A 25,576-nucleotide genomic window follows, 5' to 3' on the forward strand; every position below is an offset into this window, starting at 1 on the left:
TCAGACTTTGATCGTAAAATGGCATTTAATTGGAAACATCATGGTAATCAACGCCAGGCCAGACACAGTAAACATAGATCGACCGAAGTGGTGCGAGCTGGGTCCAACACGGAGGAATATGTATCTACTGATTTTTTATCCTCCGCGGAAAGCGAACCAGAAACAGGGGTCAGACAAGGCGCGGACGCAGACAGCATAAATACTCCAATGCGGGTCACCAGAAACAGGAATTACAAACCAAGGTACTACAATCAGCGGAGGAGGGACCGCAACTAACTTCAATTTCTACTAATAGCATCAGTGAGTATGGTTCTGATGTTAATGACACTTTACAAATTATCAATTTGTCACAACATTGTCTAACCCCTGTAGAAACATCGTTATTGAAAAGGGGATTGACCTTTTCGCCATCCCAGCAGATGGACAAGTTTGTTTTGATTAAAGATCTTTTTCTTTTCTGTAGAAAAATTACTTTACAGGTTTTGCACCATCATCCACAGGCCATGGGATCACTTGATCAAACGGAACAGAGAGCCTTTCAGGACCTTATGGACCTTCTACAGGAAACATCCTCTCCAGCGGGCAGACCACGGTTCCCACACCAGAAGAAATCTTTGGTATGTCCTCCTCTCTCTACCGTTCCTGCTATAAAAATATTTTTTGAGATGGTTAAACATGATATAGAGGCACTTCCCTTGAACACGGGTATGATAACCAATCTCACTTTTCAGGAACGTGGGGCCCTATGGAGCCTTAAAAATAATAAAGAATTTTTGATCAGAGAGGCTGATAAAGGCGGGAACGTGGTCCTATGGCCTCATGGGTTATATCTAGAGGAGGCCTATAGACAACTTGATGATCCCCGCTTTTACCGTAGATTGCCCTCTAACCCTACTGGGGTCTTTTCTGTAAAATTGAGGGCACTTATTGATAAGGCCCTTCAATTGGGCATTATTAACATCAAGGAACGGGACTTCATTTGGGTGGAACAGCCGGTCATTTCGACCTTTTATATGTTACCTAAGGTCCACAAAAATATCGATAAACCTCCCGGGCGCCCAATTGTATCGAGTATAGGCAGTCTATGTGAGATGGCATGTACCTATATTGATTTTTTTCTGCAGCCAATGGTCATTACATTACCTTCTCATATCAAGGACTCTTCGCATTTCATTAGGACCTACAAGGGTATGACGCTATCTCCAAATGAGTTCATGGTCACCTGCGATGTGGAATCGCTGTACTCAAATATTAACCACAGTGACGGCATGCGGGCTATCCTGTATTTCTTGGACCAGCAGGTAAATTCGGACAGACTACATGACTCTTTTATCATTGACCTCCTTGACTTCATCTTGAGACATAATTTTTTTCTGTTTGATAATACCTTTTTTTTACAGACATCGGGCGTGGCCATGGGGGCACGGTGTGCCCCTGCCCTTGCTAATCTTTTTTTAGGGTGGTGGGAGTCTACTGTCGTCTATACTTCGGAATTTTTTATCAACAAGGTGCGACATTGGTCGCGCTTTATAGACGACATTTTCTTTATTTGGTCTGGCTCATCCGAGGAGTGTCTGGAATTTCTGGACTTCCTCAACCACAATTCACTTCACATTTTTTTGACTCACTATTTTTCTTCTGTTACAGTCAACTTTTTGGATCTTGAGGTGAGATGTCAGGATGGCACTATATCTACCCGTCTGTTCCGAAAGCCCACAGCCGTGAATAGTTTGTTGGAGTATCACAGCTTCCACCCCAAGCATACTAGAGATGGGATTCCGATTGGCCAATTCCTCAGGGCCAGGCGTAACTGTACCCAGGATTGTGACTTTAGGAGGGAAGCCCAGGAACTCACAATGAGGTTCAGGAATAGGAATTATCCAAGAAAAAGCATCGCTTCAGCCTTTCAGAGGGCCAATGCCCAGGCACAGGATACCTTGTTGGTCCCCACTATAAAAAAACAAGACAACTATGCACGGTTCATCACGGGCTATCACACCCAATGGAACCAGGTAAGGCGGATCATGAGTGATCACTGGAGGATTCTATTGACAGATGCACAGACGTCCCAGGTGGTCAGTGCCCGTCCCCTAATGACAGCCAGGAGGGCACCTAACTTCAGAGACATATTGACTAAGAGTCACTATACCCGCCCCACCCACAGATTAAATCGTGGATTTTGTTTACGTGGTTCCTTCCCCTGTGGAGACTGTAGCATTTGTCCATATATGCGCTCTACTCGTGATTTTTTCCTTAATCCGACGGATCAAGTACAGCATAAGCTAAAAGCATATATTAATTGTAAGACTTCTCATGTAATATATGCGTTGATTTGTTCCTGCCCTTGCATCTATGTAGGCCAGACCTCACAGGAGCTACGCCGAAGGATACAGGGTCATTTTTCAACTATTAATACCGCTGCAGCTGATAACCGCAAGGGTAAGGTTCTGACAACGGTAGCCGCACATTTCTTATCACACCATGCGGGTAGCTACGCAGGAACAAAGATAGTGGGGCTAGAGCATATTAAAAGCTCCGGTAGGGGGGGCTCTTTACATAAATGTCTATTACAGACTGAATCCCGGTGGATTTACTCGCTCCACTCTATTGCGCCCCACGGGATCAACGAAGATTGCCTCTTCACGGGCTTTCTGGGCTAATCCTCCTTGGATAATTCCTACCTTTTGTTTTGAACAGATAATTTCTTGGACTTCTGGATAAATTGGAATATCATTATCAAAGAACCCCAATGTGTAGGGTCCTGTGGGTATGCCTGCCTGGATCGTTTATCCATTGTGGAACAATTCGGAAGGAATGGAGTGGTGGCTACTTTTCCACTATTACGGATTCAGCACCCCGCGGGACATTGCTTTGGGACTTTGCAATTTCTGGTGGCCCGGTTCATCTACTTATTGTGGAACAATTTGGAAGAAATAAAGTGGGGGCTATATATATTTTTTCCACTATTGCGGATTTGGTATCCCTGTCGGACATCCTTGTAGGACTATGTGACTCCTGTTCTGGTGACCCGCCTCACATATGGACATAAGGGGGCGACGTGGAGAGTGCTTTTCGATTGATTTTTTCATGATCTCTTTATGTAGTCTACCTTAGGAACCATATAGGTGGACATAATCATACCATATATTGGGGCTTTAGGTATAGCTTGTTAACTCACATATTTTGGGGAGTTATGTCCGCATATCTGTTGTGTATATATCTAAGTAACCTTTATCAACGTAGGTACTTTCCCTATGTTTTTGAGTCTATGGTATTATGACATCTGTCAAAAGTGCTCAAAATGTATTATGTGTTCCCCCTGATCTTTAATCTTATGATGATGTTGATCTCAGTATAACGTTATGGTTCTATTGCAGCTTTTCGTTCTGTGTATGGCTTTCACGGCGGCTGTTGTGACTGCTGTATGCCATTGTTTCATGTGTACTCAGTACTCCGTTTGCAGCGGATTATGCACAAACGGCATTACCTCCTCCAAGCTCCTCTGCACACCGCTGTCTATTTTGACAGCGCGTGCGCAGTGGTGCAGTATGGGCAGAGACGTCTGCCCTTTTACTTTCATCTCCTTCCCGGCGGATTGCGCAGGTGCGGCTTTGCAGTCTCTATTTACCTCTTCCACTTCCGGTTCAGGGCGTTACCACTGCCCTGCGATACACGTGTGTACACCTGGCAAATGTATATATTAGGACGTGGCAGCGTTTGGTAAGTCACTTCCCCTGACGAAGCGGCTCTTGGAAGCCGCGATACGCGTGGGGTCCGGCCACCCTGTGTTCTGCTCTCGCTCCCGGCCACTTTGGCTTTCTCATTGTCCTGTAAGCTACATTGGCATTACAGTGCATTTGCATATTTGGTTTTTGGTAGCCCAGGCTCTGGGGATATTAGCATTGGTTGTGAGCATTTTCTCACATGGAGGGCCATGGTTCATGTTGCCCTAGTAATATCTGACTTTCGTGGCCCTATATTCAGCATCATATTGTGAGGGCTATATATTCGGTCACCAATACTGCTGCCTCTGGTTTTAGCAGTGTACCGCGGTGGGCCGCGGCTCAGGGTATTCAGGGCTTTGGGGCACGAGGCTGAACTCATGTCTTACAGGTTCTTAGGGACTATTGCAATATACATTTTTTCGATTACTATTGTGGATTTATATCTGGCATTGCATCTTTATTGTTATATATTTGCACATATCATGCATGTATAACTGTATTTCTTGTTTATTGCTTGAGCAGACATATGGGTGGACATGGGTGTTTTTCATGTTTTTAATTGTTTTTAATATTGTTTACCAATAAAGTTGTTCTCCTTTTTCATTATCTATTGGTGGTGTGCAGTTCTTATGGGTGGCTACTTTTCTTGTTTTGTCGCTATTATACATTAGCCATTCTACTGCACCCCCATTTTGTGCATATTATGCATAATTGTAGTGCGCCAGCTATCACTTGTTGCAAATGGATGTAACACATCAAAAACAGTGACGGATCCGTCAAATTCGGTAGTACCTGAATTTTAATGCAGAAAATTCAGGAGAGAGAGAGAGAGAGAGAGAGAGAGATTTGTGTTTTTACCCAGACTAGAAAATCCTTCCAGGCATTCTCAGAATGAATAAACGGGATACATCACTGGATTCATGTGTATGACAGTCAGCGATGGATCCTGCGCCATAGGCTTCCATTATAGCCAACGACGGACAGTGCAGGACCCGTCGCTGAACGATTTTCCGATGTGCAAAAAAAAAATGTTTCTCTGAATGTTTTCTCAGCTCGATGGACCACTATTTTCCAATGTATCCAGTGCACGACGGATCAAACGGATAGCCATCCGTCAAAATGCATCGCTAATACAAGTCTATGGGAAAACACAGGATCCTGCAGAAAAATTTGCAGGATCCTGTTTTTTCAAAAATCGACGGATTTTGATGGGAGGAAAAAGATGGACGTGTGAAAGAGGCCTTAGTATCATGGTGTGTACCACACTGAACATGAACCAAAGAAAGCTAAGGAGAGAATTGCTTAAGGATAAAGAAAATTATAGGCAAATGTGCTGTGGAAGTGGCCACAAGTAGAGATGAGTGAACTTGTTTGGAAAATATTCACCAATTTCAAAGTCAGCACGAACATTGCACATTCGGGTTCGGATTCCCCAGCATTTTCTTCAAAATCGGCAAAATTTGGCCAAAGTTCGGTAAATGATTGAGCTTCCACTAAGGCTGTGTGCACATGGTATCTCTGATCAGTGGTACATTACCACCGGTAAAATCATTACCATCTATGAGAGCTCTGCTGGGTCACGCTGTCAGATGTCATCATGAACCCGCAGTTGTGACTGACCCACAGTAAAAAGCGTACTGCAGGTCACAGGCATTGGCTGATTAGAAAATACTATTCACATCAGCCTACACCTGCTGTCACTGATGACAGTGGGAGCAAGCGATGGATGATGGGCACAGTCATTAGCTGGTGACTATGGTCAAAGTAAAGAAAAAAGTTAAAATGATGAAATACATATTGAATTAAAAATAAAAAACACATTATATACACACCTTACACCTAATCCATGAACCCCTTATCTTCTGTAAAAAATAAAAAAATAAAAAAAAACATTTACAGTGGGTATGGAAAGTATTCAGACCCCTTTAAATTTTTCACTCTTTGTTTCATTGCTGCCATTTTGTAAATTAAAAAAGTCATTTTTTTCTCATTAGTGTACACTTTGCACCCATATTGACTGAAAAATAACCCAGAAATGTAAAATTTTTGTGTATTTATTAAAAAGGAAAAACTGAAATATCACATGGTCATAAGTATTCAGACCCTTTGCTCAGACGCTTATATTTAAGTCACATGCTGTCCATTTCCTTGTGATCCTCCTTGAGATGGTTCTACTCCTTCATTGGAGTCCAGCTGTGTTTAACTAAACTGATATGACTTGATTTGGAAAGGCACACATCTGTCTATATAAGACCTCACACAGCTCACAGCATATGCCAGGCAAAATGGGAATCATGAGGTGAAAGGAACTGGCCAAGGAGCTCTGAGACAGAATTGTGGCATGGCACAGATCTGGCCAAGTTTACAAAATAATTTTTGCAGCGCTCAAGGTTCGTAAGAGCACAGTGTCCCCCATAATCCTTAAATGGAAGAAGTTTGGGACCCACAGAAGTCTTCCTAGACCTGGCCATCCAGCTAAACTGAGTAATCATGGGAGAAGAGCCTTGGTGAGAGAGGCAAAGAAGAACCCCAAGATCACTGTGGCTGAGCTCTAGAGATGCATTAGCGAGATGGGAGAAAGTTCCACAAAGTCAACTATCAATGCAGCCCTCCACCAGTCAGGCCTTTATGGCAGTGTGGACCGATGGAAGCCTCTCTTCAGTGCAAGACATAGGAAAGCCCGCATAGAGTTTGCTAATAAGCACATGAAGGACTCCTAGACTTTGAGAAACAAGATTCACTGGTCTGATGAGACAAATATAGATATTTTTGGTGATACTTCTAAGCAGTGTCTGTGGAGAAAACCAGGCATGGCTCATCACCTGCACAATACAATTCCAATAGTGAAACATGGTGGTGGCAGCATCATGCTATGGGTTTTCTTTTCAGCTGCAAGGACAGGACGACTGGTTGATATTGAGGGAAACATGAATGTGGCCAAGTGTAGTGTGAAAATAAAAATGGCTATTGTGAGTCCATATTGAAATATACAGAATGCATTTAGACCATTACAAAGCAGCATTTCTGGTCATACATTTACAGATAGACAATGCTCACAGTGACAAACTCTTGAGAACTGTTTACTTATTGTCTAAAAAACTTTACACAAACAGTACATGTTTCTCTATGTTTGTTGTTTGTTATTGTAAAACATGAAGGTTTATTTAGCCTCGGTCTGTGGTGGTTTTATCTAATCCATGTGGGTTTTTCTCATCATTTGATGTTCACCTTATCTTCAAAGATAGCCACTGGAAGGCTAAGGTGAAGCCAGACTTACACAGTGTAAATCACTATATAAGGCCAGAGAAACATGACTAAAATAGAAGCATAAACTTGGGTACCTGTACTCGTGTACAGTGTTGTAATACCTGCATTAGTGGGGACGCCCATGCAGTGTTGTGAATTTCCCAGGTGTTTTCTTGCTTCTCTGATGTTGATGTTTAAAAGCCTCTTGGGGATGGATGATTGGAGAATACATACTTAACCCCTTCATGACCGTGGGATTTTTCGTTTTTCCGTGTTCGTTTTTCACTCCCCTCCTTCCCAGAGCCATAACTTTTTTATTTTACCATCAATTTGGTCATGTAAGGGCTTATTTTTTGCGGGACGAGTTGTACTTTTGAACGACGTCATTGGTTTTACCATGTCATGTACTAGAAAACGGGAAAAAAATTCCAAGTGCGGTGAAATTGCAAAAAAAGTGCAATCCCACACTTGTATTTTGTTTGGCTTTTTTGCTAGGTTCACTAAATGCTAAAACTGACCTGCCATTATGATTCTCCAGGTCATTACGAGTTCATAGACACCTAACATGACTAGGTTATTTTTTACCTAAGTGGTGAAAAAAATTCCAAACTTTGCTAAAAAACAAAAAAACAAAATTGCGCCATTTTCCTATACTCGTAGCGTCTCCAATTTTCATGATCTGGGGTCGGTTGAGGGCTTATTCTTTGTGTGCCAAGCTGGCGTTTTTTAATGATTCCAATTGATTCTTTTGATCGCCCGTTATTGCATTTTAATGCAATGTCGCGGCGACCAAAAAAACGTAATTCTGGTGTTTCGATTTTTTTTCTCGTTATGCCGTTTAGCGATCAGGTTAATGCTTTTTTTAGTGATAGATCGGGAGATTCTGAACGTGGCGATACCAAATATGTGTAGATTTGATTTTTTTTATTGATTTATTTTGATTGGGGCGAAAGGGGGGGTGATTTAAACTTTTATATATTTTTTTTTTCACATTTTTTTAAACTTTTTTTTAACTTTTGCCATGCTTCAATAGCCTCCATAGGAGGCTAGAAGCAGGCACAGCGCGATCGCCTCTGCTACATAGCAGCGATCTGCTGTTCGCTGCTAAGTAGTAGAAAATCAGGTGTGCTGTGAGCGCCGACCACAGGGTGGCGCTCACAGCTACCGGCGATCAGTAACCATAGAGGACCTCTATGGTTACAATGTAGAAGCATCGCCGACCTCCGGTCATGTGACGGGGTCGGCGATGCCGTCATTTCCGGCCGCCCGGCCGGATGCGGTAGTTAAATGCCGCTGTCTGCGTTTGACAGCGGCATTTAACTAGTTAATAGCGGCGGGTGAATCGCGATTTCACCCGCCGCTATTGCGGGCACATGCCAGCTGTTCAAAACAGCTGACATGTCCCGGCTTTGATGCGGGCTCACCGCGGAGCCCTGCATCAAAGCAGGGGAGCTGACATCGGACATACTATCCCGTCCGATGTCAGTAAGGGGTTAATCATTATATGTATTTAATCTTTATATGTACATATCCTTTGTATCTTAAGATATACAAAAGTGTACGCAATAATACTATTCAATCATACTATTCCTTTAATTTTGTACTTTAAATTAAAATTGCGTTATATTGCAAGTAGTAGCCTTCTTTAAAGTCGTATCCGAACCTTAGCATTAAAAACTTGGCAATACAGCAATTACAGAGATATCCTGGATGAAAACCTCTTCCAGAGTGCTCTGGACCTCAGGCTTGGCCAAAGGTTCATGTTAGAATTTGTTTAGTTTGTGACAATCTGCCATTTTCTTGTGGTGTTCTGGCAGCTGGTCTTCTCCCTCTGGTGCTGGATTTGTCTTGAATCAGGTGATTGTATCACTCTTTATTAACCAGCACCTGCCTGCCAGTCCTTGTTGAACAGCAGTATTAATCAGCTTTGGTTCTGGCTTGGTGCTTTGCTTTGTCTTCTGTGTGTGTAATTTGTGCAGTACTGGGACCTCTGGTTCTGCTAGTCTTAGTTTCCATTTTCAGTTGGTTTCTGCCGTCTTCTCTGTGTTTTCTATTAGGAGGTGACCCGCTTTTGTAACCAGTCCTTAGATCTTTTAGGGACCCCCTTCCCCCTCTCTTTAGGTCTTCGCTTGAAATTATCCTAGGATCGTCGGTGGGTCTATTCGCAAGGAGGGTCGCCCACTCCATCATAGGGTATCAGCCTAGTCATAGTGCAGGGTCAGTTTTCCCCCTTCTACCCTAGTTCTGTGTTGTAGTTCTATAGCAGTTCACATTCCAACAAAACAATGACTCTAAGCACACAGCTAAAATAACAAAGAAGTTGCTTCAGAACAACTCTGTTACCATTCTTGACTGGCCCAGCCAGAGCCCTCACCTAAACCCAATTGAGCATCTCTGGAGAGACCTGAAAATGGCTGTCCACCACTGTTCACCTTCCAACCTGACGGAACTGGAGAGGATCTGAAAGGAAGAATGGTAGAGGATCCCCAAATCCAGGTGTGAAAAACTTGTTGCATCATTCCCAAGAAGACTCATGGCTAGTGTTGAGCATTCCGATACTGCAAATATCGGGTATCGGCCGATATTCGCTGTATCGGAATTCCGATACCGAGTTCCGATATTTTTGCGTTATCGGAAATCGGAATCGGGATCCATATTCATGCAAAAAATAAATAAAAATAAAAAATATGGATATACTCACCCACCGACGGCCCCTGGCTCTCAGCGGTGCAACCGGCAGCCTCCGTTCCTAAGAATGCAGTGAGTGTAGGACCTATGATGACGTCGCGGTCTTGTGATTGGTCGCGTGACCGCTCATGTGACTGCTCACGTGACCGCGACATCATCGAAGGTCCTTCACTCTGCATTCTTAGGAACGGAGGCAGACGCTTGCAGCGGTGACAGCCAGTGGCCGTCCGAGGGTGAGTATATCCATATTTTTTATTTTTATTCTTTATTTTTTACATGAATATGGATCCCAGGGCCTGAAGGAGAGTTTCCTCTCCTTCACACCCTGGGAACCATCCAGGATCGCTCCCTATTACGTTCCAATATTTGTGTCCCATTGACTTGTATTGGTATCGGGTATCGGTATCGTCGATATCCGATATTTTTTGGATATCGGCCGATCCAATCCGATACCGATACTTTCAGATATCGGAAGGTATCACTCAACACTACTCATGGCTGTACTAGCTCAAAGGGTGCTTCTACTCAATACTGAGCAAAGGGTCTGAATACTTATTACCATTTGATATTTCAGTTTTCATTTTTAAATAATCTTGAACAAATTTCTACATTTCTGGGTTCTTCAGTCAAGATGTGGTGCAGAGTATACATTAATGACAAAAAAATGAACTTTTTTGAATTTACCAAATGGCTGCAATGAAACAAAGAGTGAAATATTTAAAGGGGTCTGAATACCTTTTGTACCGACTGTACTCCCTTAAACTCCTAATCCCCGATGCCTTTGTCACCTAGAAAAGAGAAAAAATAATAAACCACCATATCCTTCACCTATACGCTATAATCCATATTGTCCCACAACAATTTGGATCATTTGTAGAGCAGTCACATCAACTGAAAGAGCTATCACACAACAGAGATGCTGTAAGTGAAATCATCGGAGTTCATCAGTTGATGAATTCAGGTGAACTTTATCACCGCAGCTCTGTGATACACTGCAGGAGTGATTACACACTCCTGTTAGGGTGTCACCAGCTGACACACTAGCAATTATCAGGATTGTGGTGGGACATTATGGATTATCTCTTCACTTCGGACATGTGATGAATAGTGTTTATTATTTTATTTAATTAACAGGGGGACATTGGCTTCAGTGGACTAAGCGATGACGTGAGTATGGTTTATTTAGAGTCAATAAAGGAGTCTGTGTCATTATTTCAAATAAAGGACTTTATTCTGAGTGTGTGCTTTTTTATACAATAAAACTTTAAGATTAGTAATGGAGAGGCATCTTATAAACGCGTCTCCATTACTAAGCCATGGACTTGATGTCATCGGACAATACACAGGTGACATCAACCCCACAAATATGAATCTCACTTGCCAGTGCCATCTAATAGATGCATCATTTCTGAGCAGCTGCGAGCTGCTATTTTTAAGCTGGAGGAGTCAATATACATGACCCCATACCAGCCTGAGAATACCAGCCCCCAGCTGTCAGCTTTAGCTTGGCTCGTTGTCAAAAATAGGGTTGACCACACATTGTTTTTTTTAAATGCCTTAGTAATGCTGACAGCTGAGGGTTACAGCCCACAGCTGTCAGTTTTGCCTGGCTGGTTATGAAAAATACAAGGGAACCCACATCATTATTTTCTTTCAATTATTTTTTCTTCAATTATTGGGTCTATTGATGCCACTTTTCCTGGTGTCTGACCTGAATTTGAGCTGTTTTGGCAGCTTTTGGGCTCCCCTGAAGTTGTTGTCTGTGTTTGGTTTTGCCTCCCATTGAATTCAATGGTGTTAGGTTATATTCAGCGACATTTGACTCTAAGAATGCATGCACAACAAGCGGTCCCAACTTCCAGATAACTATTATCAGGGACAGAGGATATAATAGTCTCTCCTGGTTGGTGCTGCTATGCCAAATAACTTTTTTATAGATGACGATGGGTGATCTTTAATGCCAAAATAGGCTTGGTCTTTAAAATACATTTAATATTAATCTTCAGTATAACCCTTTAAATTAAAATACAAGAAAAATCCCAAGCATGGTGTATAATGAAAATATGTATGTATGTTTTACTGATCCTCTTGTTCCTTTCTAATGATGTCTGGGTCTGATTTTTGTTGATCATTAGCATATGACTTTTGCAGCCAATCACAGGCCACAGAGGTGAAAAATGATTGGCTGTAGTGGCCACATAGCCACCTTTTTACACAATGTACAGATGCACTGAGGGAAACCTGGGCATTGAAAGATATTGAGCGGTGTGTATCTTTTATTTTTTTAATAATTTTACTTTATACCAGGCTGGGCTGCTTTTATCGTTACTTTTAAAGGTTGAACCATACCTTAAATACACATGAGATTAAAGATTAAAAACATAAAGAGGAAGACGTATAATATGTTAAACTTTTTCAGAAAACAATACTGAAAATAACATTAGGAAAATAAAATTAACTTGCCTTTGCAGCAGAAGGTCCAGGTTTCACCATTGTGCATCCTTTATATGGGTCATTTTCTCTGATTTTTACCTTATAATCTTCAATTTCCTGTTCAATATATTAAATTCAGCTTTATTAATGAAGGGTTATTCCCATCACAGCCATTTATTTGTGAGTCACTCTGTCTGTTTTCCACTCAGCTTTCAAAGATTGGTGAACCTCTGACCACCTCTGCTGCTCCAACATGCTTTTTTACATACAATCATGTAATTTTCAAGTAAATTGACCCTCCAGCTGTTTTTCATTAGTACCACTTACCTTTCCAGACTTTTGTTAACACTGCCAACTATTTTAGATGTATTGTTGCCATCAATTTGTAAATATGTTAACTTTTTTTTCAAATGAAAAGGAAAGAATGTCGAACTTTCAACTTCAGATTTTTTATGTTCTGTTGTAAATAAAATATGGCATAATAAATTTTGAATAATTGCATTCTTGTTTTCTTTACAACTTACCTGTGTAAGATGTAAAGAAAACAAATTTTGGGGAATTTGAGTTGCAGATGGGTGTATAATAACATAGCAGAATGGTATATTCTTATAATAAAATATAAACTTTTTTAAACATGTAGCTTACCCAACCTGTTCCATCAAACATCTTCAAGTCCAATGGATCTCCTAGTAATTTCCCATCCAATGTGATAATTGAGTGACAACTTGTCATTGCTTGAAGCATTGGACACCAGCATAGATTATCAGAAGTGAAAAATTTAATATCCTGAAAACTAAAAATGTATGTTGAAGCACATAACATAGTTTAATTAATATTCATTTTAAGTTTAAGATTTTTGAGAAAAAAAGACATGAGTGTATTAAAAAATTGTAAACACTGCAGACACCATAGGGAGAGCAAGGGTTAGGCAGAATAAGGGGTCCCCTAGGGCTGGCTTAAAGGGAGCCTGTCAGCAGGATTATGTACAGGAACATACAGACAGTGTCAGGTAGGCACTAGTATACTGATGAAAATGATACCTTAGTTGATGAAATATGTCTTGTTGCTGTTGATTTATCTTTAGCTTCAGTTTTGAGTAATGATATGCCCTGTTGTGAATTCCGTTCTCGGGCTCCCTCCTGTGGTCATGAGTGGTACTTTGTGAGTTCTGTTCTTGGGCTCCCTCTGGTGGCTTTGAGTGTTACGGCTGGTCTGTAGCTGGACTCCAGCTGCCTCGTTTCCTGCTAGGCTTGCTACCTATTTAACTCCACCTGGACCTTTACTTGTTGCCTGCTGTCGTTGCATTCAGTACTGGTTCAGATCTCTCTGGGACTTCCCTTGTGACCTGTCTCCTCGTGGAGAAGCTAAGTTCATGCTAGTCTATTTTTGCTCATTGCTATTTGAAAATGTTTCTCAGTATATGATGAGTTCAGTCCAGCTTGCTTATATGCTATTTGATTGCTAACTGGAAGCTCTGGGGTGCGGAGTTGCGCCCCTCACATCGTGAGTTGGTGTGGGGGTCTTTTTGTATTCTCTGTGTGGATAATTTTTGTAGTATTTTATACTGACCGCACAGATTCCTTGCTATCCTCTGACTATTTAGTTATTAGCGGGCCTCATTTGCTAAAACCTATTTTCATTTCTATGTTTGTGTTTTCCTCTTAACTCACCGTCATTATTTGTGGGAGCTGCTCTCACTTTGGGGAAAATTTCTCTGAGGCAAGTGAGGCTTTGTTTCTCTCTAGGGGTAGCTAGTTTCTCAGGCTGTGCAGAGGCGTCTAGGCTGAGTTAGGAACGCTCCACGGCTGCCTATAGTGTGTGTTGATAGGATCAGGATTGCGGTCAGTAAAGTTCCCACATCCCCAGAGCTTGTCCTATTTTTTGGTTTACCTATCAGGTCAGTTCATGTGTTCTTACCACCAGAACCATAACAGTACAGCAGGCCAGTAAATTGTTAATGCATCGCAAAAGAGGGATAAGAGAAGCTCTGAGGTTTTTTTTTTCCTCTGCAGTGTGTATAGACTCTCTCCTCCCCTTAATCTCTGGGTGGTTCAGGACTCAGCTGCAGATATGGACATTCAAGGTCTGTCCTCTGGTGTGGATCAGCTCGCTACAAGGATACAAAGCATTCAGGATTATGTAATTCACAGTCCTATGTCAGAACCTAAAATACCAATTCCTGAGCTGTTCTCTGGAGATAGGTCTAGGTTTTTGAATTTCAAAAATAATTGCAAATTGTTTCTTTCTCTGAGACCTCGTTCCTCTGGTGACCCTGCTCAGCAAGTTAAAATTATTATTTCTTTGTTACGTGGTGACCCTCAAGATTGGGCATTCTCCCTGGCGCCAGGAGATCCTGCATTGCTAAATGTGGATGCGTTTTTTCTGGCGCTTGGATTGCTTTATGGGGAACCTAATCTAGTGGACCAGGCAGAAAAGATTTTGCTGGCTCTCTCTCAGGGTCAGGATGAAGCAGAGGTTTAGTGTCAGAAGTTTAGGAAGTGGTCTGTGCTCACTCAGTGGAATGAGTGTGCCCTGGCAGCGATTTTCAGAAAGGGTCTTTCTGAAGCCCTTAAGGATGTTATGGTGGGGTTCCCCACGCCTGCGGGTCTGAATGAGTCAATGTCTTTGGCCATTCAGATTGACCGGCGTTTGCGGGAGCGCAAACCTGTGCACCATCTGGCGGTGTTTTCTGAACAGAAGCCTGAGTCTATGCAATGTGACAGGATTCTGACCAGAATTGAACGGCAAAATCACAGACATCAGAATGGGTTGTGCTTTTACTGTGGTGACTCCACTCATGTTATCTCTGACTGTTCTAAGCGCACAAAAAGATTCGCTAAGTCTGTCACCATTGGTACTGTACAGCCTAAATTCATTTTGTCTGTTACTTTGATTTGCTCTCTGTCATCCTACTCTGTTATGGCTTTTGTGGATTCAGGCGCTGCCCTGAATTTGATGGATTTGTCATTTGCCAGGCGCTGTGGTTTTATCTTGGAGCCATTGCAATTCCCTATTCCACTAAAGGGAATTGATGCTACGCCATTAGCCAAGAATAAGCCTCAGTACTGGACTCAAGTGACTATGTGCATGACTCCTGCACATCAGGAGGTTATTCGCTTTCTGGTGTTACATAATTTGCATGATGTTGTCGTGTTGGGTCTGCCATGGCTGCAGGTTCATAATCCCGTCCTGGATTGGAAAGCAATGTCTGTGTCAAGTTGGGGTTGTCAAGGGGTATATGGAGATGTTCCTTTGGTGTCAATTGCTTCTTCTACTCCTTCTGAAGTCCCTGAATTTTTGTCGGATTACCAGGATGTATTTGATGAGCCCAAATCCAGTGCCCTACCTCCTCATAGGGATTGTGATTGTGCTATAAATTTGATTTCTGGTAGTAAGTTCCCTAAGGGTCGACTTTTTAATTTATCTGTACCAGAACATACCGCTATGCGGACTTATATAAAGGAGTCTTTGGAGAAAGGGCATATTCGTCCGTCCTCGTCTCCTTTGGGTGCAGGGTTCTTTTTTGTGGCCAAGAAGGATGGTTCTCTGAGACCCTGTATAGATTATCGCCTTCTAAATAAAATCACGGTCAAATTTCAGTACCCTTTGCCTCTGCTGTCCGATCTGTTTGCTCGGATTAGGGGGGCTAGTTGGTTCACCAAGATAGATCTTCGAGGAGCTTATAATCTTGTGCGTATAAAGCAGGGCGATGAATGGAAAACAGCATTTAATACGCCCAAAGGTCATTTTGAGTACTTGGTGACGCCTTTTGGTCTTTCTAATGCCCCTTCCGTGTTTCAGTCCTTCATGCACGACATCTTCCGAGAGTATCTGGATAGATTTATGATTGTGTACCTGGATGATATTTTGGTCTTTTCTGATGATTGGGAGTCTCATGTGAAGCAGGTCAGGATGGTGTTTCAGGTCCTGCGTGCCAATGCCTTGTTTGTGAAGGGCTCTAAATGTCTCTTTGGAGTCCAGAAGGTTTCCTTTTTGGGCTTCATTTTTTCCCCTTCTACTATCGAGATGGATCCAGTTAAAGTCCAGGCCATCTATGACTGGACTCAACCTACATCGGTGAAGAGTCTTCAGAAGTTCTTGGGCTTTGCTAATTTTTACCGTCGCTTCATCACTAATTTTTCTAGTGTGGTTAAACCTTTGACGGATTTGACTAGGAAGGGTGCTGATGTGACGAATTGGTCTTCTGCAGCCGTTGAGGTCTTTCAGGAGCTGAAACGTCGGTTTTCTTCGGCTCCTGTCTTGCGTCAGCCTGATGTCTCTCTTCCCTTTCAGGTCGAGGTTGATGCTTCTGAGATTGGAGCAGGGGCTGTCTTGTCACAGAGAAGCTCTGATGGCTCGGTGATGAGACCATGTGCTTTCTTTTCTAGAAAGTTTTCGCCTGCCGAGCGGAATTATGATGTTGGTAATCGGGAGTTGTTGGCAATGAAGTGGGCATTCGAGGAGTGGCGACATTGGCTTGAGGGAGCCAAGCATCGCGTGGTGGTCTTGACGGATCACAAGAATTTGATTTATCTCGAGTCTGCCAAGCGGTTAAATCCTAGACAAGCTCGTTGGTCGCTTTTTTTCTCCCGTTTTGATTTCGTGGTTTCGTACCTTCCGGGCTCAAAGAATGTGAAGGCTGATGCCCTTTCTAGGAGTTTTGTGCCTGACTCTCCGGGAGTTTCTGAGCCGGCTGGTATCCTCAGAGAGGGGGTGATTTTGTCTGCCATCTCCCCTGATTTGCGGCGGGTGCTGCAGGAATTTCAGGCCGATAGACCTGACCGTTGTCCACCGGAGAGACTGTTTGTCCCAGATAGATGGACCAGTAGAGTTATTTTCGAGGTTCATTCTTCGGTGTTGGCGGGTCATCCTGGGATTTTTGCTACCAGGGATCTGGTGGCCAGATCCTTTTGGTGGCCTTCCTTGTCGCGGGATGTGCGTTCCTTTGTGCAGTCCTGTGGGATTTGTGCTCGGGCCAAGCCTTGCTGTTCTCGTGCCAGTGGATTGCTTTTGCCTTTGCCTGTCCCGAAGAGGCCTTAGACGCATATTTCCATGGATTTTATTTTGGATCTTCCAGTCTCTCAGAGGATGTCTGTCATCTGGGTGGTTTGTGATCGTTTTTCTAAAATTGTCCATTTGGTGCCCTTGCCTAAGTTGCCCTCCTCCTCTGATTTGGTTCCGCTGTTTTTTCAGAATGTGGTTCGTTTGCATGGTATTCCGGAGAACATTGTGTCTGACAGAGGATCCCAGTTTGTGTCCTGATTTTGGTGGTCCTTTTGTGCTAAGATGGGCATTGATTTGTCTTTTTCTTCGCCCTTCCATCCTCAGACAAATGGCCAAACTGAACGAACTAATCAGACCTTGGAAGCTTATCTGAGATGTTTTGTTTCTGCTGATCAGGATGATTGGGTGACTTTTTTGCCATTGGCTGAGTTCGCCCTCAATAATCGGGCTAGTTCTGCTACTTTGGTTTCGCCTTTTTTTTGTAATTCTGGTTTTCATCCTCGTTTTTCCTCAGGTCAGGTTGAGCCTTCTGACTGTCCTGGGGTGGATAGGTTGCAGCAGATTTGGAACCATGTAGTGGACAATTTGACGTTGTCACAGGAGAAGGCTCAGCGCTTTGATAATCGCCGTCGCTGTGTGGGTCCCCGACTTCGTGTGGGGGATTTGGTATGGTTGTCATCTCGTTACGTTCCTATGAAGGTTTCCTCTCCTAAGTAGTGTTGAGCATTCCGATACCGCAAGTATCGGGTATCGGCCGATACTTGCGGGTATCGGAATTCCGATACCGAGATCCGATACTTTTGTGGTATCGGTATCGAAACAACATTAATGTGTAAAATAAAGAATTAAAATAAAAAATATTGCTATACTCACCTCTCCGACGCAGCCTGGACCTCACCGAGGGAACCGGCAGCATTCTTTGCTTAAAATGCGCGCGTTTACTGCCTTCCGTGATGTCACGGCTTGTGATTGGTCGCGTGTCGCCCATGTGGCCGCGACGCGACCAATCACAGCAAGCCGTGACGTAATTTTCAGGTCCTGAATGCCTAATTCTAGGCATTCAGGATTTGAAAATTACGTTACGGCTTGTGATTGGTCGCGTCGCGGTCACATGGGCGACGCGACCAATCACAAGCCGTGACGTCACGGGAGGCAGGAAACGCGCGCATTTTAAAATTACGTCACGGCTTGTGATTGGTTGCGTGCCGCCCATGTGACCGCGACGCGACCAATCACAGCAAGCCGTGACGTAATTTCAGGTCCTGAATGCCTAATTCTGCATTCAGGACCTGAAAATTACGTCACGGCTTGCTGTGATTGGTCGCGTCGCAGTCACATGGGCGGCACGCAACCAATCACAAGCCGTGACGTAATTTTAAAATGCGCGCGTTTCCTGCCTCCCGTGACGTCACGGCTTGTGATTGGTCGCGTCGCCCATGTGACCGCGACGCGACCAATCACAAGCCGGAATGTAATTTTCAAATCCTGAATGCCTAGAATTAGACATTCAGGACCTGAAAATTACGTCACGGCTTGCTGTGATTAGTCGCGTCACGGCCACATGGGTGGCACGCGACCAATCACAAGCCGTGACGTCACGGAAGGCAGTAAACGCGCACATTTTAAGCAAAGAACGCTGCCGGTTCCCTCGGTGAGGTCCAGGCTGCGTCGGAGAGGTGAGTATAGCAATATTTTTTATTTTAATTCTTTATTTTACACATGAATATGGATCCCAGGGCCTGAAGGAGAGTTTCCTCTCCTTCAGACCCTGGGAACCATCAGGGATACCATCCGATACTTGAGTCCCATTGACTTGTATTGGTATCGGGTATCGGTATCAGATTAGATCCGATACTTTGCCGGTATCGGCCGATACTTTCCGATACCGATACTTTCAAGTATCGGACGGTATCGCTCAACACTACTCCTAAGTTTAAACCTCGTTTCATCGGTCCTTATAAGATTTCAGAAATCCTCAATCCTGTGTCATTTCGTTTGGACCTCCCAGCATCTTTTGCCATTCATAATGTGTTCCATTGGTCATTGTTGCAGAGGTATGTGGTGCCTGTGGTTCCTTCTGTTGATCCTCCTGCTCCGGTGTTGGTCGAGGGAGAATTGGAGTATGTGGCAGAGAAGATCCTGGATTCTCGTATTTCGAGAAGGAAGCTTCAGTACTTGGTTAAATGGAAGGGCTATGGTCAGGAGGATAATTCCTGGGTTGTTGCCTCTGATGTCCATGCTGCCGATTTGGTTTGTGCCTTTCATTTGGCTCGTCCTGATCGGCCTGGGGGCTCTGGTGAGGGTTCGGTGACCCCTCCTCAAGGGGGGGGGTACTGTTGTGAATTCCATTCTCGGGCTCCCTCCTGTGGTCATGAGTGGTACTTTGTGAGTTCTGTTCTTGGGCTCCCTCTGGTGGCTGGTCTGTAGCTGGACTCCAGCTGCCTCGTTTCCTGCTAGGCTTGCTGCCTATTTAACTCCACCTGGACCGTTACTTGTTGCCTGCTGTCGTTGTATTCAGTACTGGTTCAGATCTCTCTGGGACTTCCCTTGTGACCTGTCTCCTCGTGGAGAAGCTAAGTTCATGCTCGTCTATTTTTGCTCATTGCTATTTGAAAATGTTTCTCAGTATATGATGAGTTCAGTCCAGCTTGCTTATATGCTATTTGATTGCTAGCTGGAAGCTCTGGGTTGCGGCGTTGCGCCCCTCACATCGTGAGTCGGTGTGGGGGTCTTTTTGTATTCTCTGCGTGGATAATTTTTGTAGTATTTTATACTAACCGCACAGATTCCTTGCTATCCTCTGACTATTTAGTTATTAGCGGGCCTCATTTGCTAAAACCTATTTTCATTTCTATGTTTGTGTTTTCCTCTTAACTCACCGTCATTATTTGTGGGGGCTGCTCTCACTTTGGGGAAAATTTCACTGAGGCAAGTGAGGCTTTGTTTCTCTCTAGGGGTAGCTAGTTTCTCAGGCTGTGCAGAGGCGTCTAGGCCGAGTTAGGAACGCTCCACGGCTGCCTATAGTGTGTGTTCATAGGATCAGTATTGCGGTCAGTAAAGTTCCCACATCCCCAGAGCTTGTCCTATTTTTTGGTTTACCTATCAGGTCAGTTCATGTGTTCTTACCACCAGAATCATAACAATGCCCGTGCTTCAAGGCGGCCTGTGGGGGGGTCTTCATGTGGTGCTCTGCTTAGCTATTCTTAATGAAGACTGCTAACAGCTCACTGTTCCTTCAGTGACTAGTTGTATACTGACAGAAAAGTATGTATCGCACAGACAGAGGTCTGCTGCGATCTGAATCCATGACAGGTTGCTGGGTCTTATTGTCCCACAAACCTGTATATTAGTAAAGAGCTGGATTTAAGGGTTAACCAGAAAGTGATGCGCTGAACTGGTTAACCACATATCTCCCAGGGGTGTGTTCCTGTGAGGTCAGAAAGGTCCTTTATGTTTCCTGGTTGCACCACATTGAGAAAGATGGTCATCTTTGAGACTGGAGCTGGCTGGAGCTTCTGAAAGTCCAGGAAGCAATGAGGGTTTGGACTACTTACAGGACCTATGTGAAACCAGGCTGGAACACCGGAGAATCTGTTAAGCAGGTAACTCAGAGCCTAGGATAATTGTGAACTGACAGGCCTCAGGTATTGGACTGTGCGAATGCAACCACAACTGACATGGACTATATGTTGGTTCTGTGATGTTCACATGGCCTACCGTGGTTTATGGAGGAGTAAAAAACCAGGCATGGACTTATGTAATTGAGAAATGGTTGCTGTTTGTTTAAATATTGACACCAAGCGGGTGTACCCCAACTGTCTTAGTGATCGCTACGTCACAATACATATTGAAAAAAAAAGTGTAATGCAGACAATATGTTTGAGGTTTTCCTGATATTCCAAAAGAATCCATTTGAAAATATCAAATCGCCAATAGCTGCTATTGTGCAGGCGCCGGCGGCATCATCTTGATAGAGAAGGGAAAAAAAATCCTCCTCCAAGATGGCATCGCGGCACCTGCACAATAGCAGCTATTGGCTTTTGGGCACCATTTTCAAATGGATTTTTTTTTTTAAATATAAGGAGAACCTCAAACATATTAATTATGTACATAAGAGATTATGCTGCAGCTCAGGTGCAGCTCTTGGCTGACGCCTACCTGCAGAAGGGTGTTTTTTTTTCAATATGTACTGTACATATAATCATTATGTAAACTAGGGGGCAAGTCACTGAGGGAGCCATAATGATGAATACCTAATCAGAGCACCACATAAAGACCTCTCTCCCCACACAGGTCGCCCCGGAGCATGAGCATATCATTAACTCAAAACTGAAAATAAAGATTAAACAACAACTACAAGATGGATTTTATCAACCAAGGTATCATTTTAATCAGTATAATGGCGCTGACCTGACACTGTCTATAGGTTACTGTGCACAATCCTACTGACAGTTTTCCTTTAAAGAAGGAGAATACAATTTATGGATTAGAAAAATTAGCTTTGCTATTAAATGATTGACTGTTTGCCTTGGCCACTGATTGAGCTTTCACTCCTGGCAGACAAACACTTACAGTTGTTATACTGCCTAAAACTTACCATCTTTTCTCACAAGGAAGAACACCATACAAATCCAAGATGTCTTCTGTCAAAGTGCCAGTCTATATAGAAATTAATTGAAACATTTTATGCAAATGCAGTAAACATCTTGACTCCAAGGCCACTTTCAGAGAAGTAATACAGGCATAATTTAGCATCCTTATTTCGGACACAGCATCTGGAACTATAGATTCTACCGAGCTATTGATAGATCACCATAAGATCCTGTGGTAAAATGGCCAAGATCTGCCTTGGATCTGCTATCACTGTAACTATTGAGCAATCGAAAGGGAAAAAAGCACCATCAGATCCCCAAATATAGCAAAAAGTCCATGGATTCAACATTGTCCAAAATGTAGGCATCCCGAGTAAGCAAACAGTGTAAAAATAGTTGAGATTCAGGACCGGAATTATTAAAATTCAAAAGTTTATTGGATAAAGAGTGCAAAATAAAACACATCATGGGGAACATGAAACACCTGACTCGTTTCGGTCAATGATGTCTTTAGTCATAGAAAAACCTATGACTAAGGATATCACTGTCCGAAATCCATCAGGTGTTTCATGTTCTCCCCATGGCGTGTTTTATTGTTTTTTAAACCCCTTTCTGACATCCAAAGTACTATCCCGTCGAGGTGACCCGGGCCCGTATGACCATCGACAGGATAGTACGTCATATGTGATCAGCTGCGATCTGACAATATATAGTGATGCCCCACCCTGGGACTAAGTAAAAAACAAAACAAAAAAAAAACACTGTGTTAAAATCTTTAAAAAAAATCCTAAAAAAAGGAAAAAAAATAGTATTCTAATAAATACATTTCTTTATGTAAATAAAAAAACAAACAAACCATAAAAGTACACATATTTAGTATCACCACATCCGTAACGACCCGACCTATCCCACTAGTTAACCCCTTCAGAGAACACCGTAAAAAAACCCAGGCAAAAAACAATGCTTTATCATCATACCGCTGTACAATAAGTGGAATAACACGTGATCAAAAAGATGGACATAAATAACCATGACACCGCTGAAAACACCATATTGTCCAGCAAAAAACGAGCTGCCATACAGCACCATCAGCAAAAAAGTAAGGCTATAGCTCTCAGAATAAAATGATGCAAAAACAATTATTTTTTATTTAAAATAGTTTTTATTGTATAAAAGCGCCAAGACAAAAAAAAAGATATAAATGACGTATGGCTGTGATCGTACTGACCCAAATTTTAAAACTGCTTTATCAATTTTACCAAACACGGAACGGTATAAACGCTCCCCCCCAAAAAGAAATTCAGGAATTGCTGTTTTTTGTTCATTGTGCCTAACAAAAATCAGAATAAAAAGCGATCAAAAAATGTAATGTGCCCGAAAATTGTAGAAAATTGTACCAATAAAAACGTCAACTCGTCCGGCAAAAAACAAGACCTCACATGACTCTGTGTACCAAAATATGGAAAAATAATAGCTCTCAAAATGTGGTGATACAAAAACTATTTTTTTAAATACAAAGCATCTTTTTGTGTATGACAGCTGCCAAGCAAAAATCCGCTATAAAAACCTGCTATAAAATAGTAAATCAAACCGCCCTTTATCACCCACTTATTTAGGGAAAAATAATAGAATAAAAAATGTATTTATTTCCATTTTCCCGTTAGGGTTAGGGCTAGGGTTAGGGCTAGGGTTAGGGTTGGGGCTAAAGTTAGGGCTAGGGTTGGGGCTACAGTTGAGGTTAGGGTTTGGATTATGTTCACAGTTGGGTTAGAGGTGTGTCAGGGTTAGGGGTGTGGTTAGATTTATGGTTGAGGTTAGGATTAGGGTTAGGGGTGTGTTCAGGTTAGGAGTGTTGTTGGGGTAATTGTTAGGGTTGGAATTAGGGTTATGGTTGAGATTAGGGTTAGGGGTGTGTTGGGTTAGGGTTGGAGTTAGAATTGGGGGGTATCCACTGTTTAGGCACATCTCTCTGCAAACGTAACATGACATCCGATCTCAATTCCATTTAATACTGCGTTGAAAAAGTAAAACAGTGCTCCTTCCCTTCCGAGCTCTGCTGTGCGCCCAAACAGTGGTTTACCCCCACATATGGGGTATCAGCGTACTCAGCACAAATTACACAACTTTTTGGGTCCAATTTCTCCTGTTACCCTTGGGAAAATAAAAATTGGGGGTGAAAAGATGATTTTTGTGAAACAAATATGATTTTTTTTATTTTTACGGCTCTACATTATAAACTTCTGTGAAGCACTTGGGGGTTCAAAGTGCTTACCACACATCTAGATAAGTTCCTTAGGGTGTCTACTTTCCAAAATGGTGTCACTTGTGGGTGTTTTCTACTGTTTAGCCACATCAGAGGCTCTCCAAATGCGACATGGCGTCCTATCTCAATTACAACCAATTTTGCACTAAAAAGTCAAATGGCGCTCCTTCCCTTCCGAGCTCTGCTATGCGCCCAAACAGTGGTTTACCCCCATATATGGGGTATCAGCGTACTCAGGATAAATAGTACAACAACTTTTGTGGTCCAATTTCTCTTTTTACCCTTGGTAAAATAAAACAAATTGTATCTGAATTAATTTTTTTGTGTAAAAAAAACTAAATGTTCATTTCTTTTTAAACATTCCAAAAATTCCTGTGAAGCACCTGAAGGGTTAATAAACTTCTTGAATGTGGTTTTGAGCACCTTGAGGGGTGCAGTTTTTAGAATGGTGTCACTTTTTGATATTTCCTATCATATAGATCCCTCAAAGTTACTTCAAATGTCATGTGGTCCCTCAAAAAATAAGGTGTAGTAAAAATTAGAAATTGCTGGTCAAATTTTAACAATTATAACTCCTTAACGAAAATAATTTTTGGTTCCAAAATTGTGCTGATGTAAAGTAGACATGTGGAAAATGTTACTCATTATTAGTTTATGTAAAATACCTCTGTGATTTAAGGGCATGAAAATGCAAAGTTGGAAAAATGCGAAGTTTTTTAAATTTTCTCCAAATTTCCATTTTTTTCACAAGTAAATGCAAGTAAAATCAAAGAAATTTTACAACTGTCATAAAGTACAATATGTCTTGAGAAAACACTGTCAGAATCACCGTGATCATTTGAAGCATTCCAGAGTTATAACCTCATAAAAGGACAGTGGTCAGAATTGCAAAAATTGGCCCGGTCGCTAACATGCAAACCACCCTTGGGGGTAAAGGGGCTAATGTTGATCCAATAAAGTTGATTTTTAATAGTTCCAATGCTGGATCTCAACTACCTTTACCATAGCTATTATGGACAATAAAATAACTTTTATGAGGTATAGCAGCAATGAAACATATTTTCACCTAGAAAATATATACCTCTTCAATCACTAAAAAAACCTGACATGGGATTCATGCTGTCTCTTGTTTGTAAACAACACTACAGAAAAACACGATCACAAAGACACCCAAGCAAATTAGCGTTTTTAGAAAATTACAAAAAACTTTATTAAATATTCCAGGGTATTTGACAAAACAAACCGAGTTGCACATGTGAGAAACGTAAGGTGCACATCAATGGATAGAGTAATGTGTATCCAAAAATATAATATAATATCCAAATACAGCCTAACTATACTATATGACAGGCAACCAATCTCAACCAGATCAATCCATTTCAAAATCACAATTAAATTGCATGATTACCTGAGCAGGCTGTAAAGTTCAACACCCACGGAGTGCACTCACCCCGACGCGCGTTTCGGTGTGATGGCCTTTTTCAAGGGGTGATGGGATAGAGGAAGTGCGGGTATTAAAAGATCCCATCCACCAATCACCTCCAACAATATTTTCATGTAATTACCTGCACCAATGAATTGCTCACGGACTCATGATGCAGGCTAAGTGGGTGTACGTTGAAGGG

The 25,576-nt window shown here is 42.4% G+C and overlaps 1 protein-coding gene across 1 annotated transcript in view; it reads right to left on the reverse strand.

The window, feature by feature from the left end:
- The window catches only part of LOC143808064 (putative cation-transporting ATPase 13A4), a 536,127-nt gene that overhangs the window by 203,119 nt on the left and 307,432 nt on the right, over positions 1–25,576 (reverse strand). The window contains exons 13-15 of the mRNA XM_077290323.1: positions 21,694–21,755; positions 12,738–12,885; positions 12,123–12,209 (exon numbers count right to left, since the gene is read on the reverse strand). Coding sequence (XP_077146438.1) covers positions 12,123–12,209; positions 12,738–12,885; positions 21,694–21,755 — 297 coding nt within the window. The remainder of the gene's footprint in view (positions 1–12,122; positions 12,210–12,737; positions 12,886–21,693; positions 21,756–25,576) is intronic.

This window comes from Ranitomeya variabilis, chromosome 2 (assembly GCF_051348905.1).
Source record: "Ranitomeya variabilis isolate aRanVar5 chromosome 2, aRanVar5.hap1, whole genome shotgun sequence".
Lineage (NCBI taxonomy): Eukaryota > Metazoa > Chordata > Amphibia > Anura > Dendrobatidae > Ranitomeya > Ranitomeya variabilis.